This window comes from Orbicella faveolata, unplaced genomic scaffold, assembly GCF_042242905.1.
Source record: "Orbicella faveolata isolate gen_17 unplaced genomic scaffold, um_ofav_v1 contig_46, whole genome shotgun sequence".
Classification (NCBI taxonomy): domain Eukaryota; kingdom Metazoa; phylum Cnidaria; class Anthozoa; order Scleractinia; family Merulinidae; genus Orbicella; species Orbicella faveolata.
Window position 1 is genome coordinate 3,622,501 of NW_028301576.1, and position 18,075 is coordinate 3,640,575.

The following is an 18,075-nucleotide window of genomic DNA, read 5'->3' on the forward strand; positions in this document are numbered from 1 at the left end:
GAATTAATCAACATGACACGAGCGTGGGACAAAGAAAAATTCTGAGTCCCGGAAATTTTTCTTTGTCCCACGCTCATGTCATGTTGATTAATTCACCTTAACATTTCATTACCGACCTTAAAAATTCACCATCTTTATTAACTTATCACTACTCACGATGAATTCGATAGCGTTGATCCTAGCAGTATGCAGGACACCTATCATATATGAACTCAGTTAAATGACCTTGCTCTCCACGAGTTCTCGTAGCTCAGTGGATAGAGCGCCCGCCCGGTGTTCGGGAGGTCATGGGTTCGACTCCTGTCGGGGACTCAGAATTTTTCTTTGTCCCACGCTCGTGTCATGTTGATTAATTCACCTTAACACAAAAGATAATATACATTTGGGATAACATCTACTTACGGCATCAGAGATCATCTGCCAAACCACGTGCACGGGAACATCTAGCACATTCACCAGTTACTGATCATAAGTCCAAACAGAATGTTTTCCAAGTTTGTCTTACCTACTGAAATTTGACATTTTTTCAACACTTTCTCTCCTTATTTATTTCTCCCTTTTCTTTGACAAAAAATCCTTTAAAAAATTCGAGCCGTTACTATTTTTGCACTGTTAGTTCATTACCTTGCACTCTTTGTCCTGGATCCAGCTTCAGGCCTTGAAGTCTTTCAGATGGCAAAGGGGCAGTCTCGTTTTCCAGATTCTGAGTGACAATACTCCGATCTACAGTCTCCATAGTAACATTAGATCTCTTGTCTTTGGTATCACAGCATCGATCAACAGTAAATCCCAAGTCGCTGGCGTTCGTCCCTGAGTTAACTTGATTGCTATGAATTACTGCAGATACAATGTCACTGGTGTCGGACTTGGTGGCCATTCGGTCCCATGTTTCCTTTAACTTGTCCGTGACGGAATGTCCCTCGTGGCGCACTTTCAGAACAGCCTCATGGCTAGCAAACACGAATTCTTCATTTGTAGTGTCAACACTTGCTTGCACCCCTGGGTGGTCTGTGTTGGACTTTTCCCAAGAGGATGAGCCAAGCACCTGGGTACTCTGTTCCCCCTTGGTATCACTTGTGGCCACAGCACTTGATTTCCTCTTACCATGGGCCTCTATCAACCCTTCTGTATCGGTAAGCTCTTCGTCGCAAAATGGTTTCAGCTGTAAAATGCTGCGACAATAAGATATCATCTTAGTGATCTCCTTGTCTAAAAGGATTGTTCCAGTAAATGAACAGTAGTGCTCATACAATGTCATTGATATTTTATTAATGCGCTGCGCTTGTTGAATGCTTCCCTGTGCTGCCATTGCCTGATAAGTGACGCCAAGTTTGTACACTGCGCAGACAAAGATGAAGAACTCCTCTCGACTTGTGAGAGACTGAAAGTCTGTATGGGCTTGAATGCTGTCCTTGAAATCTTCAGTGGCGATATGTAAATGCTCCTGTCTTTGAAGTTCATCAGGAATCAGTTGTGAGTAATGCAACATGAATTCAGCTGCACGACACTGCATAGAGTAAAACAGAACGTCCTGGTTAGCACTGCACAACTTTTTGTGAAAGCATTACATGTATTAAGTTCTTTGCTTCGCATTCAACAGCCCACCTTATATTAATCGGCCTGTAATCAGGAACTTCATTAAAATTACCAAATACAGAAAAATGATTAGAATATGGTTCCACTTCCATTAAATCTTACTTTAGTCAAAAGTCAATATATGTGATTTAACACAGCCTTGGATGGAAACATCAACAATTACCACCATTAAAGACCGCGCAGTACCTTGTATGATACTGAGCTGAAATATATGAGGGTGGAAACCTTGTCTGCCTGGTTGCTAGAGGCATGTCCCAGAGAATAAAGGCATAAAAATTAAATTACTTCGGCCTACCTCGAGGACATTTCTACATGTACAGGAACTTTATGTAATAACAGGAAGGACTGCCTGTACAATATGTTTTCATTTTAGTAATGCCCACCACCATCACCACCACCACCTCCTCTACCACCATCACGATCACCATCACTAATCATCATCATCATCATTATTATAACTAAACAATGAACAATTGAGCCGGTCTTATTTAGCTTTCCCGCGTGAACGTCACCAGGGAAATTGACTATTATTCACATTCGCTTAAATCAAATGCGCTTAGATATTATTTCAGTTGCTACTGAAATATCAATGAGGACGGTTCAAGAGCAGCTTTTAAAGAGTTTTAAGTTTAAGACTTCTTCATTCCCTACACGTACAGTGCCAAATGATGTGTACTTTCTGTGCCTTTCAGTTCTAGTTTTCTGGTTTGCTTTTAGTAATTTGTACGCTTAGTGAGTTTTGTTGATCCAATTTGTGTTTCAGTTTAAACCCCATTATTCTACGTTTCGTAAGTCTTCTGTCCATGCGGGTGTTGAAATTCATGGCGTAGTGGCCTACGGCAGTTAAATTCTTAGCGAAGTGGACTACGGCAGTAACAATCATCATCATCATCATCATCATCATTAATTGTTATTATCACCAGCTGATTGTGAGCAAGCAACTTCCATACTGTTATGTATTATCTCCATTCAGTCGTAGTAGCTGTCAAGTCAGAGGACTTTCAGAAGGACATTACCTTTCTTCAAGTTAAAAACAAGTTGGAGTATTGGGAAGGTCTTAAATGAGAAAGAGTACTTTGTGCAATTCTTGACTCACCTTGTGTCTAGCATAAAATAATGGAGTGTACTGCGATCTCAGGGAAGATTCGTATGAGCAGTAGTAGGCTTGCAGCAGGGGATGAGTTGCCGTCAGACCATACATTTGGGCCAATGGAATATACTCACTCAAACTCATCTGTTCAAGGCAATTGGCTAAGATAGCTAGGCTAGATGAGATACCCTTTGTATCTGGAATGGGAAGTGTGCTGTTCAAAAAGAGGTATAAAACAAATGAAATTACTCTCGCTCTTCTTCATGAAGTTGAAATGTAGCGAACCTCTGTAGCAACATTTGCACTTCCTATCTTAGTTCTTGAGTCATAACCAAAGACAAATGCAACACGGAGCCCCCAGTATGCCAATGGAAAAAAAAAAGGACCAAAACAATGATAGGATAAATAGTAAACAAATAAATTCATAAATTCATATCCATACAACAAACAGTGAATTCCAATATGTTTTCATTCATTTTGCTTATGATCAAAGGAATGAAACTGTCAACCATTGCTCCTTCTAATGCCTAGAGAACTAATGGGGACTGGAGAATTAACAAAACAAAAGTAAATTAATTTTAAGAAGGGACCAGTAAAAATAAAATGAGGTTATATCTGTGGTTTAAATACTCAAACCAGTTCAATTTTCACTTTTCTATTTCTTCAGATTCTTTACCTTGCTAGCTAAAGCCATGTTCAAAACTGACGCATCGACTTCAAAACTCTATCCAAATTTCCAAAAAATACTGGTCACAATATGTCATAAAGAATGCCTGTAATTTAGATGGCACAAGCTACAATCAATCATCTCTAGACATACCTGAACAAAATAAGTGATTCAATTAATAGTTTGGCTCCTTGCAGCCACTGTCCAAGATTGTACCGAATATCACCTTTGATCTGAATGCAAACTGCGCTGACCAGTTGATGGTCATGTTTTTGCTTGTAGACCCATTTACCCACTTGGCTCTTCTTAACTAGAAGTTCATCAAGAGCTCTCTCTGCACCTGAAACATACGTGAAAAATTAGTAATATAAACTGCCCCTGTATGGGGGCAATTATATTATACAATAGTTAATAAATAGGTCCCCAAAAAGTTTTCCCAGGCTTGGTGAAACACTGGAAAAACAATTTAGTTAAAACAGACAAAACTCAAGTTCTGGCCCAAATCTCACTCTTTTACTGCTTTCATTGCATTGTGCCAAAGCACCTGAAAAAGCCCAAGCCATTCTGTTTTCTTTATTGCCAGAGAGTTTGTAAGAAATTCTCCTGTAACAAATTTTAAGTTCAATTGTCTCAAAAATGACAACCAAATGCCTGTACATGTAAGTCCTAAAAGGCAAAGATGATCTAGAAAACTACATGTAAAACCAAAAGATAATTTAATATTCCCAGCAGCTGATGTATATTTGTAAAATATTTGTCAGTTTGTTAGTGAGTGCATGCATATCCTATGGAGCAAACACAAAACTGATAAAAAGAATTACGGGTATATTAAATACCATGTAAGTCACCCGCATTTTTCATAACTCTGACTTTTCTAATGAGCAGTTGAGGTGCAATTGCTGTGCCAGGGCTGTTAGTCTTCAAGTACTCAACAAGCTGCAGAGTCGTGTGTGAGCTTCCCTGCCAATAACTGAACCTGTCTGTTACAAATACTAGAGCTGCCACTGTACTGTACATCTTCTCCTTGACTGCTTGAAACAAACACTCCTTCAACAAAGAAAGTAAAATTTATGGTTTTAATTAATATTTAAGATTACATAAATAAATAAATAAATAAATAAATGCATGCATGCATGCATGCATGCATGCATGCATGCATGAATGAATGAATGAATGAATGAATGAATGAATGAATGAATGAATGAATGAATGAATGAACATAGTGAATAAATTTTGACCTCTCAGTTTCTAGATCACTTTGTAGACCAACTACAACTTGAGGTTTCTTTGACTTTCTATGTGCTGTACATGTTTTGTTTTAAAAATTATTTCAATACAAGAAGAATATATAAGATTCTATATTTCAAACAAGAATAACATTAAGACAGCAGAGTACCATGCTCTGTTTTGACAGTTAACAACAGTTCAACAGAACAGTTCAACTGGTTGGTTGACTGCATGATGTCATCCAATGTATATTTGAGCAGACCTTCTGCCACTAGACAGGACAAAAACAATCACTGAAAATGAAATCAGCTAACAGCGAAAATTTTGTAAATTAATGCAGCCTTGCAGTGTTCTTGTTTTGACACAGATAAATACACATGCCAATCAGTTGGTTAGCTGGTCAGCAGTTGGCAAGCTGGTTGGCAGACATGTGTCAGTAATGTAACCACAGAGAGTTAGTGAGAGGAAAATTGTCTTTTACTCAGAGTCGGTCAACACACACCTCCAAGATGTCCTGCTCAGTTAAATGCGGTACAAATGAGTTCTTTGCTGTTATCAGCTCTTTAATATTGTACCTCTCTTCTGCTCCAACATTTGTAATGTACTGCCTGCATTAAAAAGATAATTAGAAACATATGAATTTGTTTATTAAAGGTATTACTGACATCTGTGGTGACAATAAAATTAATGAACTGATGATCAATGAGAAAATGGAAACAATTTTACTAAACACTCACAAGCTAGCTAGAACTGTTTTCACCTTACTACATGTAAGAGCAGTAACCTGTAGAGACAGCTGTACGGCTATCAATACCCAGGAGGGGACCTTAATGCTGTGGGTGATCCTGACTGTTGTAGCTTTAATATCCAGTATATAATTATATACCCTAACAGTGACCAGCTTCTAATTTCTCCTTACAAGGTTGCTATTGTGAAATTAGGCATACAGTCAGGTAACTATATATTAAAGCTTATAAAGGAAAGAAAAGGGAAATTAATGAAAGAAAGAAAATTTAAAGATGAAATGTCTTACTTCTCCCAGCTAGTGTTGTAAGAGAAACAGGATGAAGAGTTATAGGAAGAATGCAAGTGTTGATGTCAGGGCCTTTACCCTTAAGATCCAATCATTCAAGTAAAACAAAAAGGATCTAATTGTTATCAGATCCTACCCATTGTACCAGATTGTACCATTGTGCAAGCTAAGACAGTTCTGTCTTCATTAGGAGGAAGCTAAGTCTGAGAGCAAACTTGCTGTGGTTTAAATTCGCATTTTATCTGAAGCTTTTCAAACTGTAGCTACTTGGTTTTCTTTTTGTTTTATTTTTGTGGTGACTCTAAGATAAAGGGAATAAAAAAACATAGGCACGCAAGACGTGCAAGAGTTATTTTTTTGGGTGAAGTGTCGGAGATAGGAGCATTCATGGAGCTGTTTGCAGCAATGATTTGGTTAATTTGACAAGTTTTTTCGGTTGCCATGTACAGCAAGAAAGAAACTGGGAATTTATGATGTACATACGATGTTACGTCGGTCATGGTAAGATAGCTAAATAGTAAGCCATAAAGTGTTTGACTGAAAAAACTACAGTAATCTGACATGTCTCCAGATTAATGTAGATACCATCTTATTTTCTAACAGGCAATTTGATTCGTTCTTTGATACAACCCGCACTGTGATTGGTGCGACAAGCGCACATGCATAACTCCCTCACTCACCGATCACATAGCCCTTCCAACCCCCAAGAAGAATTTTTGCTCAAAAATACTCAAGTTAATTAAGAGACTTTTTCGCGTTTTATACGAGTCGTAAGTTTACCCTTTTTACACAACACAACACAACTTCACCGAAAATAGAAAGAAAGAGAAAAAAACCCTCTCTGACACGTTGAAAGTCTAATTTAATTAAATTGCACTTTAACTTGGTGCCACGCAGTCTTCAAAGAACATTTGAGCAGTTTTCATACTTTTTACCTTTAAAAATATCGGACTGAAAAGAATGTCATAAAATGCCCATCAAATAAAAATATTGAACTGCTACTGCAGAGACGTAAAAACACTCTAGAAATGAAAGCTTCTTTTTTGTTTAACATCCTGGGAACAATAGCCGATAACTTGTAAGCTCTAATTGAATTTACTCCCATATGAAAAACAAAAGTGTCGAGTTACCATTTGTAACTAAAAATAGCAAACATCTCGTGGGAACAAGTGGTGACGATTCGTCAGCTCTAATTGAATTTACTACCTTGTGAAAAACAAGAGTGTCAAATTACCCATTGTAACTAAAAAATAAAAATATCTCGTTATATTTGCATGCAATAAGAACAAAACAATCGTTACCTGCACTTACTATTGTAAACGTTAGAACTGCTTCAAATCTAAATAGTCTCGTCTCCTCTAAAACATGTCCTAAGAACTAGAACTGACGATTCGTGACCTCTAATTGAATTAACTCCTTGTGAAAAACAAAAGTATCAAGTTACCCTTTGTAATTAAAAATAAAAATATCTCGTGCCATTTGCCTACTACTCATGAACGGCTTCAAAACTCAAGACTCATCTCGTTCATAACTAGCCACCATTACACTGAAAATTATGCACTCTAAAACAACCCAATGTACGTATGTAACTGTCACACTCCCCTCCAAACCGGACTAAAAATCACAAACCGGCAACATACACTCACTCTTTATTTTTCAATTACCAAAGTCCTTGTGTTTATACATACCTTGTGTTTCTCACGTACCATTTACCTTTACAACAAGAAATTTGATTGGCTGTTCATAGTAGATCCAATCTGATTGGTGTGACATACATACATCTCTCACTCACTCACTCACTCACTCACTCACCCATTGACCCGCCCATAACATACCCGACGCGCCGACTAAGAGGTATTTTTTTTACAAAAAAATAACTCAAAAATTGTTTTGATATTGTCTTAAGCACAAAAAAAAAAAAAAAAAAGAAAAAAAAAAAATTAAAAACAACACCATGCTTATTATAAGATACAATATGGATAACTCAGTTTTCTTACCACTTTTCAGGCACAAATGGCCAAGCATTCCCTTGTGCATCATTTACAAGCTGGTGAAGTTTTTCAGAAAGAAGACCATACCACAGCTCAAAGACACTGAAATGCAACTGAGCTTCAGGGCTGAAGCCATTGTTGTCAGAGGCATCAATGAGTTGCAATGAGCTCAACTGAATGCAACAAGCAATTGAGACTGAATGGATGCCCTTATTTGTTCTTGTGTCTTCACTGATGGCTTCTTTATCCACCAAGCCAAGTCTCACAAGCTTTCCTATCTCTTCTGACACAGTCCTCAGGGGAAGCGGTTCTCGTAACTGACAAAGCTGACCAAGTACTTGTTTCTCCCAAACTGTCAAGTGTTGAAATACAAACTGGAGCACCATAAGAAAACGGGAAGATTCCTCTTCATTCAAGGGTTCAGAGTGTGATAAGAAACCACAGTCAAAACTCTCTGGTGGAAGTTTAAATTCATTGACAGAATTAGTCAAAATTTTCAGTGATGTTGGGTTACCATTCAGCATGGTGCAAATTCTCAACAGCTCATCATCACTTAACTTCCAATCAGGGAGTTTGTTCTTAAGAGATTGCTTGAAGGAATCCATACCAATACCTTTCAGTTCCACAGACAGGACAGTCTGTTCTGTCAGCGTGGATTGAATGAGAGGAGTTTCTTTCCTTGTGCTGACAACAATTACATGTGCTTTTATTTTAGGCAATAACTGTGATAAGTGTGACCAAACCAATCCGCCATCTGAATATACATCATCGATACAGACAAGCTTGAAGTTAGATGAAATGAAGGCTTGTGCTGCCTTGTACTTCTTGCTTAATTTGGCACTTGACTGCAAAAGTAATGAAGCAGTGGCTTTATCTAGTCTGTCCTTTGAAATCCCACTCAGAAAATTCCACAGTGACTGCGCAGAACATCCTGCTCTTACTCTCAAACCACATATTTCAGATTGTTTAAGATTTCTTTCCAGGAGTGTATCACAGACCTTACTCAGGAATGTTGTGCGTCCAGAGCCAGGTTCACCATAAACAACAACACAAGTTGGATCTTTCCCTTCTAAGTAGTTAATTATTGATTCCAGAGAATTTGATAGTTCAAACTCTGAATTTTGATGCGTCCTGTTGTTGCCATGAAATAGGATTGGTTTAAGTGATGTGTAAAACATTTCCATGTTGGTAATTTACCCTGCAAATGAAAGAGAAAGCGTTAGTTTAAAAGCCCTTGTGAGGAAAAAGTGACAATCCCGACTAAACATCATTTATTATTATTACTAGTAATAATAATTAGAGATTACGAGAGTGCATTCAATACCTAAATAAATGATTTCACTAGCTGGCTTTCAACCTTCGTCTATTGCTAAAATCAACATTTTTCTGCAGCAACCATCAGGTTTCACAGTCAGATATGCATAGTTTCAAAGTCCATGCTAGTGAAGAGGTCATGATTTTTTGATATGTTGCATGACGCCACCAGTTTCTGTAGACTCACAAGTTTCATAGAATATTTAATTACATACATTATTCTGAGCTGGAAGCACAAATTTAAGCTAGCATTTGTCAACAAATTCTGAGTGGCTAATTGGAGTATTTCCACTGATGAATAAAGTAGACTTTTGGATCTTTAATTGTCTTCCGAGTACTTTTCCACCGATTCCAAACAATAAAATTTCGACCAGATAAAGACTGAGCTATTTGCTACAATTGGAACTAATCAACAAATACAATCAAAATGTAGCTGAATTTCCCACGGTTAACATCCCAAAGCCAAGTCGTGTTAATAGACAAGGACAATTCCCTCAGATTTCGATAAATGCTACCTTAAAGCATTTAAATTCACCAAAATCTAACACTGAGAGCACATAATAGCAAAGCGTACAGCGACTGAATGGAAAGAATTCAAAGAAAGATCTCGCAGAAAGACGACTTCACATGGCCTGCCCACATCACATATTTGCCACATTTCTTATCACATGTCTTATTAAATGGTATCAGTTTACTGGCCATGACATGCCCCTGCAAAAATCAAGGGGGGTGGCCATTTTGGTGTCCTTACAGGAATGTGGATTTTTCTGCCTATAACCATGCACAGGGCAACCAACTCTAGAGAGCCACAGGTCAAAATTAGGTTTGCATTCAATTATCATAGTTTGTTATTTTTATAGTGGGGTCTGAACTTTCCACTCTTGGAAACCTTATGCAAAACAAAAGGTTAAGGAATTCTCCTTTTATCCATAAGCTGGCTTGATGAGGGGGTGAGGGATACTGGGCTGGTAAGTTCAATGCCTTTAATCTGTACAAAAGTCTGTTACTGGTCATCACAGTAGTTAGAATTAGTTAATATATACAATAAGATATTGGTACAGACATTTTGACTGCTAACTGCTAGTCCCATCAGGTATCCATTTGTACCATTATGGTTGGCTGTCATGAGTATTATTTTGACCCTCGTATATGAGTCATGAAACTATTCTCTCTGTGATCTACTGCTGAATCAGTCTTCTCTTGGGTTAAAATCACAATTGAAGACATCCATTGCTTCAGGAATGTTGTCTCTGTATATCCCTGTTGATGCTGAGGGTGAACTCTTACAAATGTAAATAGTTTTGTCAACCCTAGGTGTACCGGTGAGAATCTGAATCAATAAACTTAATTTTGTTTTGAAGCAGACAATTGCTCTTACTAGTCTCATATTGGAGGTACTGGTCTAGGGCACACTTGAACAATTATATTCTTGACTGCATAGTTCTTCCTGTGTCCTCAATGTATATAGGAGATCAGTACAGCAGTGGACTGCAGAGGCAAGCTTCTTGATCGAGTAATTAGCAGGATCGAAATTAGCTAATCACAGCTAAACACCTTAATTCAAAAGGTGATGTGTGACCAATTAATGACAATTTTATCAACTGATAAAAACTAGCACGAAGCAGCTAGACTAAATTGTGACTATTTTGTGAAGACAAACAATAATTTACTGTATTATTTTAATTTTGTTTCTTACCCTTTCCTAATAATGCTTCTTGCCTCTTTGTCATATCATGATCATTGAGCACTAGAGCAGTTCTCAATTAAGTGTTGCAAAACCAAAACCAAAGCAATTACTCTGACCAATCACACCATATTGAAACACCGTATTGAGCCAATCAAAATTCAAAGGAATTACACATAACCAGAGCAAGGCGTGGGGATATGTGTGTGTGTGCAAATTGTGATTGGTCTTGGTTTTGCTTGTCATTGGTTGAAAAAGTGGCAGAAGTTTTGCTGGCCAATCACAGAGTAAATCAATGCAAAACCAGAGCAAATGCAATTTACGTTTGACGTTCAACTGAAAACCGCTCTATTGCAACATTTTTCACTTTCATAATCCTGGTTCCCACTTTCTTTTCTAGCTCCTTGAAGACTCCCTACATGTATCTCCTTCACACACCCCTTGGGAATTCTTCCTTCAGTCCTCCCTCAACCAGTTCTTGTAGCCATCCTACCACCTTTTTCCCATAATTTGCTGGCGGGCCCAACTCCCCTTCCAATTCAATGGCTGCTGGTCAATGAGTTACAGGAACTAACAAGCTACATGTATAATTATGGAGACCATAACTGTTATAATTTACACCTTCATCCTGGACTAGCAGTCAACGAGCGAACTTCACAGGGATACTCATGCATCTTGGAGAATAAGGTAAATCTGATTGCCATACTAATTTTGTCATAATTACAATCATTATTTCCGTGTTCGCTCAGCCAGTGAGAATATTAAAAGAAACAGTGCAGATAGAAGACTGTCGGGATTACCGGTATTTAAATCCTTTGTTGGTCATCTACTGTCTCCGTGTGGTCTATTGTTCATCCCTTTGTTTCTCGTTGCGCCTGAGCCGGCAGGGCAAGCACGTCTCCGTCTGTAATTGAAAAAATGGTAAAGAGACTGTTGTTTTCATACTTTCTATCTGGTACTTTCTTTTCTTGATGTCCCACTAAAGACCGAAGCTCGTACTTTCTACCGTTTTAAAACTAGCACCCAATTCGTTATGGAAATCCCAGAGTCTGGAGAGAAATGGAACTATAGTAGCTATTTTAGACATACCTTTAACCAACCTCTTGAGAACACAACACCGGTGCTGCAAAGCTGTGCCTTGTAACAATTCCCGCGACGACTGGCAACGACGGCAACGATCCCAGAGACTGGGGACAAGCCTTGACGTTTGGGAACTGAGGAAACCACACTAAGGGCGATGGCTTCCGGGCGAAATTTTTTCCTACCGTTCAACTTTCTCATGCCCTGCAACTATCCGCGGATTAATTTTTTCCACGCCAATTTTGAATTTAATCGCTCGCCCCTGGGTCTAGATAAAGGAATGAAGGTACAAACATACTGGCCATACAGCCTATACAGCTGTTCATGATACCCTCCCAAACTGACCCTCTTTTGGTTTGTCACGCAATCTCTCCTCTCAAACGTTGGGGAGGAGATTGCGTGACGAGCCGACATCTGTTATTCATGCATTTTCGGAATTTTTCCATTTTCTTGTACCGCTTTTCGGGATAAAACCTCTGCATGAGTTTTCTTTCGCCATTTTATAAGACACTGTTCAATTTTTTTCTGTAAAAAGCTTAGCATGCAAGTTTGATGGTTACCACCCCGTTCCCCTTGAGAAATAAACGTGACGCTCCAATAGCGTAACCTGGGTCTCCTGTTCCTTGTTGTTGTTTAAAAAAAACTGTTCTTGAAAACACAGTACTGCAAGAATTCGGTAGGGTGTGGAATGAGTAGCTTGATTAGGAGCTATAGGTTTGTTGTGGTGAACTTAGTTTTAGAAATGGATACGTGGGGCTGCTCCAAGTTGTACACCCTGTTGTCCGAGAAGTCCCGGTGAATGACTTGGGCACCTGTTGAGGGGATCCCGGCGGGGGGGGAGGGGGGCACTGCCATATATGGGCTATATAGGTATGTGCCGCTGTGAAGGGTCTGGTTTTCAAGCAGTTTACTCTAGGATAGGGTATATAAATCAGAGCATTTGGGTCTAGAATAGGGTATCATTTTTCACAAAACTGACTAGTTGGTTGAAGATTTTATCTAGACTAAGGAAACCAGGAATTGCCACTCAAAAATATAAGAAAATCAAATCGGAAAGTTTAAATTTATGCAAATCAACCTCAACAGTGTCGATAGATGAGGGGATTTGAAAAGTTTACTCTAGTATAAGGTAACAAAATTCAGCTGAACGAGCTCTGGTATAGGCTAAGGGTTCCAGGGTCCCAGCGGCACATCCCCACCCAGAAATTCCCAAAGTATCCCCCCGGGAGGGGATAAGCCGGAAGGCGCGCTCCTCTTTGAATTCTTTTTTGCATCAGTAGAGCGAACAGCAGCACAAATCAGAGAGTTCCTTTGAGCCAACTCTTGACTAGTAAATTTAGTATTTAAGCAGAAATAGAAGAAAGGGAAAATTTTATAACTGGGGCACAGGTACCCCAATAAAAATCCTCCGTTCAGGGGAGGGGGCACAGATAGGTGGAGCTAACAAGAATCAAATTACCTTAATTGTTAAGCAGTAAAGCAGGGACTCCCTGCAAGATAACATAAAAATTCCAACTGTTAATTCTTTGAGAGAATATTGATGAATGCAGCAAAACTGAAAAGTCCATAATATTCACTTTCTACTTGAACTATTAAGAGTCACTGACTGGAAATATCGAGAATGGCTGCCCAGGTTAAAAAAATCGTAAATCCTGAAACTTTGCCTAGAGAACGCTTTTAGGGAGCCACCTTTGAAAATATTATTCCGATTTTCTTAGAATTTAAAGTCTTCGCAAACGGCAAAAATTGCGTACTTTTACGGGCTTAAAACGCATCTTGGTATGTCCGATATGGAGCTAAAACAAGTACTGTGCAAAAGAGTGTTGTTTGTACTATGATAATATGGAAAAAAAAATTCTGGGCAATCAAGGTTCACACAGGTAAAATGCAAAAGTTCGCGACAGTCTCTGCTAAAATTTGCATAATGCAGTATGTTCAAAGAACTCTACTGTTGAGCACTATAGTCTGTTTTTGTTCCATTTGTGGGCCATGCTTTGTGGGAAATATACAAAAAGAGAGTTGATCCATGTCGTTATTACAACATTGTTTCATTATTTCACGCAAGATACAAAAAAGCTATAGAAAAAGCCCCAAAATATAAGTTCAAAGTTACATAGATTAAACACGCTACATGTATTACGTGACTGGTGTCATGTAAGATATATTTTCAGTTAGCTCTAATTGGAATTCCTCGATTATTGAGGTTTAGACACTTGCTTATAATAGATTCTTATATTGTGGTGTACTTATTCCAACCGAGGTCAGGTCGCGGGATAGACATCAAATAGTCTCAATATTATCATTACGAACTGCTGTATGGAAAAATGATCAGTGATTCTCTTACAAAGACAGAACAACAACTGGATCACAGTGAGTTGTGAAAGTGAAGTGCAAAAGTCAGATCAGGGGTCAATAATAGAACACAAGATTGTAGAACTGGCCATGGTATCTTCCTCTTGCACTTCAAACAACCAAAATATATGCAGGAGGAGAAGTGAATGATATGACCATTTTTTTTTTAGAGAAAATTAGTAGAAATCATCTAGCTAAGGATCGCCATTAGAAAACTTAGAAATTGTAATGATTATAAGAGTCAGCATTTTACGCAAGAACCATTTTTAGTGCAGAGTGCACTATTGGGATGGTTATGGGGGTTGCCTGCCGCTAAGGAACTAAGGCGCTATGGCGCTATGGCGCTATGGCGCTATGGCGCTATGGCACTATGGCCCTATGGCGCTAAGGTGTGAACTTTAATGTTTGTTTAATTAATTAATTTCAATTAATTAATTAGTCTAGAGGCAGGGAAGTAGTGGGAGTAGGGTGGGAAAGGTACATGTGTACTCTACGTAAAACACATTCCATCGCCGTCGCTTAACTTTGAACATCGCAAAGCTATATATTTGTTTCAGGTAACCCCTTGCTCTCCTTGTGGTACCATTCTCCTTAGAACAAAACTAATTTGCCCTAAACGCATTCGTAGATTAGTTAGGGTTCGTGGCCTCTATATTAGGTGAAGGATACATTGCATACGGAATCACGCACAAATGTTGAGTGGTTTTCCTTATGGTAGAGCTCAACATGTAAGACGCATGCGTTCTAGCATTGTTAGTGTTATACACTATCTTTACACGCAGTATTTTATATATCGTGTCATGTGACCAAGGACGGCAGTTATTTTTCAGGTAGCGCCAGTTGTCCCTTTTTATTGCAAAAGTGAAACGTTACTGTGGCTGCGTAGCTTTTAGAATTACAAACAGGTCGGTTCAACAGATATCATCTGCTGTTTTCAATCTACAATAGTGTGCTTGTCAGAGTTCAAATATATTGCTTCTCCTTAGCGACTTGTTTATTTCTTGCCTTAATTGTGTCTGTAAGAGAGACCAAAAAGTTCTCAAGTTAGTGGCGTTAATACTCCGCAAATTGTGAATTTGTAACAAAAGAAACCAGGAAAATGCTCAAATATTGCTGCAGACGCCGTGGCACCTAATGAAAGCGCAAATTAATTTAATCAGTCTGTGAGGAGACTCATTCATATCGGCCAAGTAGCGCTGTTTATCTTCAATACTTTTCGTTGAAAAGCTTCTCAGCCATCAATATCGTTGTGTGTTAATTTTGAATTGTTTTATTGTTAACAACAAAGGTGGCAACAGAAAAAGAAAGTGGTATTTCGTGACTATCTGATAATTAAATTAGTTCTTGTTCATCGGTAAAAATTTGCATTTTTAGTAAAACATCGTCTCTGTTCCGTTTCTTCATCACTACATCAGATATTTAACTTTCTTTCATTTATCTCCAAAAAACAAGGACATCTTCCGTATGTTTTGGAGAAAACAGGGGTTTCATATTACATGGCTTTGCGAGGAAAACAAAAGTATCAAGTTACAAAGTTGGCGTGAAGAGCTAAATTGTCACGTTTGCTGCTTCAGCGTATTGTTGAATTTAAAATGAACGAAAATCAACTTAAAGCACCAGTAGTAATTAATTTGTGCGTAATGTTTGGACCTTGAATGAAAATACAACCTTGAAACATACACACTGCAAAGGGGAAAAGCCGTAGCAGACTACCAAGATAGACACAAACCGGAAGTGAATCGAGTAGGGGTGAGTACTTATGGGACTACTGTACCAGAGCTATCAATTGCGCTCTGCACTATCTGAGATTGTCTCACTAGTTTTGTTAGTGTACTGGTAAGTCGCAAGGCTGCTAGAGAAAGACCTGAAGTACAAACAGTTCCTTATTTATTAGACTCCTCAGTTAGTATGGTGGAGGCCAACACTTTTCAGAGTTCTCCTCCCCTGGAACATTGTCAGCCGGTGGATTAGAGAAAGGTTTGGCCTGAAATGGACCCCCTAGGCCTTGTGAGGTTGGGAATGAGGCATAAGGGGACGAGTAGGTGCCACCTGACAGATTATCTGTGGAGTACTCAAACTCTGTTAGCAGGTGACGGTACTGGGAATATGCCGCGACACTTAGTCCAGCCTGAAAATAAATGCAGCCACGCAATTGGTACAAGACCACGGGATTCAAAGAATAATGCACTTGATTACCTGTTGGCTCAGGTTTTGTTGGCTTCCTACAGTTTTGATGGATTATAACAGCCCTTCTAACTCTTCAAAAATGTTCCAAGATGTTTTTCCTTTCTCTATTTACTGTTTACTTAAGTCTTTCACCATTCTGTGTAGAACATGGACAATTAAACATCAACAAATGGCCAAAATGAACGACCGAGTGCCTAAAGAGAGACTGGGCAATAGTAAGTTAAATCACGTTTTTCTCAAAATCTACCCGTATGACGACCCCACCTCAAAACTTGAGGAATAAGAAATTGGCTCTGATTTCCATGTAACATTCATGCAAAGTAAAATAAAAATCTGTAAGACAGATGTTGAGCTATTTTTGATTTCACATTTTCTTAGTTTGTGAAAAATCTGTCTTACAACTGTAGCAAAAAGGAAATCGAACTTTGATCTTGCTACCGGAACTTAGGAAGCACAAACTTATTAGCATTTAGTGACACAATAATATTCGACCAATCATTGACAGCACAATGTTTCAAAACTTCCTCTTCTATAAATGATATTTCCGCTACAAACAGCTTCATTTACACGTACATAAGAACCAGACAGAAATGCGACTTTCTTTCAACTACACTTTTTATTAAATCCATTTTGAAATCACTGCTCATCCTTGCAATCTGATTGGCTCTCAGTGGTGCGATTTATTCACGAATCGCACTATTTTTTGTTCTAAATCGCATCTTTTTCTCAGCCAATGAGAACGGCAGTAAAACAAAACAACCAATCAGATTTCAAGATTAGTTTAAAGTAATCAATAAAATTTCAGGAAAATGAAAGGCAAAAAGCCATTGTGTGGAGAATTTTGCAACTACTATTGCCAAAACTTTGTTGTTATTGTAGTTTTTTTCCCCCCAAAATTGACGAATTTAATTAATTACAGTTCCTGAATGACGATTATGAGCTCCTTCAGGCCGAAGACCTACTTTAAGGGAAGTTTGCAACTTTCAGTGTCCATATTGACGAATATTTTGGTGATTTTTCTTCAACATCTGCTCAAGATCCGTATGATACCGAGTCCAGTAAAACATAAACAAACGAAAACCACACAACAACAAATTCAGAGCCATCTCAAGAAGGTAGATGTTTCCAGGTTTCTGGTAGTTTCAAACTAAGCAACAAAAGAGCTCAACTCTGTTGCTGTGAATAAACATAGCCAAAATATGCCACACTGCACAAAATAGTGAATGAACGAACGTCTTACGAAGCCGGTGCCAATCCCGCCATCTTGAAAATATCTTAAAACAAATGCCGCCGCAAGACAACTTGACAAGGTCCTGAGTATTGAGTCCTGCGTCGAGGTCACAAAAAGAAACGGAGATGATAACGAGCTGGGCTCCCTTAAAATCATGTCACTGAACGGTATTTACAAGAAAAAAACGTACTATCCACTGGGCATCGGGCACTCGAGGGAGTTTCACAACTCAAAAGAAATCGATCGCAGAATTACACAGGATATGCACCTTCAAATTCTTTCTCCAAAGACAATGAACAGTCTCAGCTTCAACCACAGAAGAAAGGAAGGCTTTCCATAATTGATTCAGGCGACGAGAGTTCAACTTTTGTACCTGAAGTAGACTATTTTCGTTTTGACTTCAGAACTGCTTGTTTCTTTGTCATGCTCGAATGAGTTTTCGTCACATGACATCGTTTTGCATACTAAATGAGACGTAAAGGCGTTTCCGGTTCCTCTTTTTTTTTAACAAACCGGCAACTGGAACACTACACCAAAAATCCAAGATTTAAGGCAATATAATTGTGCGATTTCAAAATGGATCTAATAAAGTGGCAATTGAACTGAGTGGAGTGCAATTTTGG

At 38.6% G+C, this 18,075-nt stretch overlaps 1 protein-coding gene across 3 annotated transcripts in view; it reads right to left on the reverse strand.

The window, feature by feature from the left end:
* LOC110045391 (uncharacterized) overlaps window positions 1-13,166 on the reverse strand; it is a 16,796-nt gene extending 3,630 nt beyond the window's left edge. Inside the window, exons 1-8 of one of the 3 annotated variants that reach the window (XM_089277458.1) lie at window positions 13,142-13,166; window positions 11,403-11,506; window positions 7,611-8,802; window positions 5,083-5,188; window positions 4,190-4,400; window positions 3,507-3,693; window positions 2,693-2,900; window positions 625-1,507 (exon numbers count right to left, since the gene is read on the reverse strand). In XM_089277458.1, the coding sequence (XP_089133584.1) occupies window positions 625-1,507; window positions 2,693-2,900; window positions 3,507-3,693; window positions 4,190-4,400; window positions 5,083-5,188; window positions 7,611-8,788 (2,773 nt within the window). In that variant the 5' untranslated portion in view covers window positions 8,789-8,802; window positions 11,403-11,506; window positions 13,142-13,166. Of the gene's footprint in view, window positions 1-624; window positions 1,508-2,692; window positions 2,901-3,506; window positions 3,694-4,189; window positions 4,401-5,082; window positions 5,189-7,610; window positions 8,803-11,402; window positions 11,507-11,691; window positions 12,496-13,141 lie in introns of those variants that run through there. The other 2 variants (XM_089277456.1, XM_089277459.1) reach the window with 2 other exon arrangements.
* Between the last annotated feature and the right edge of the window lie 4,909 nt (window positions 13,167-18,075).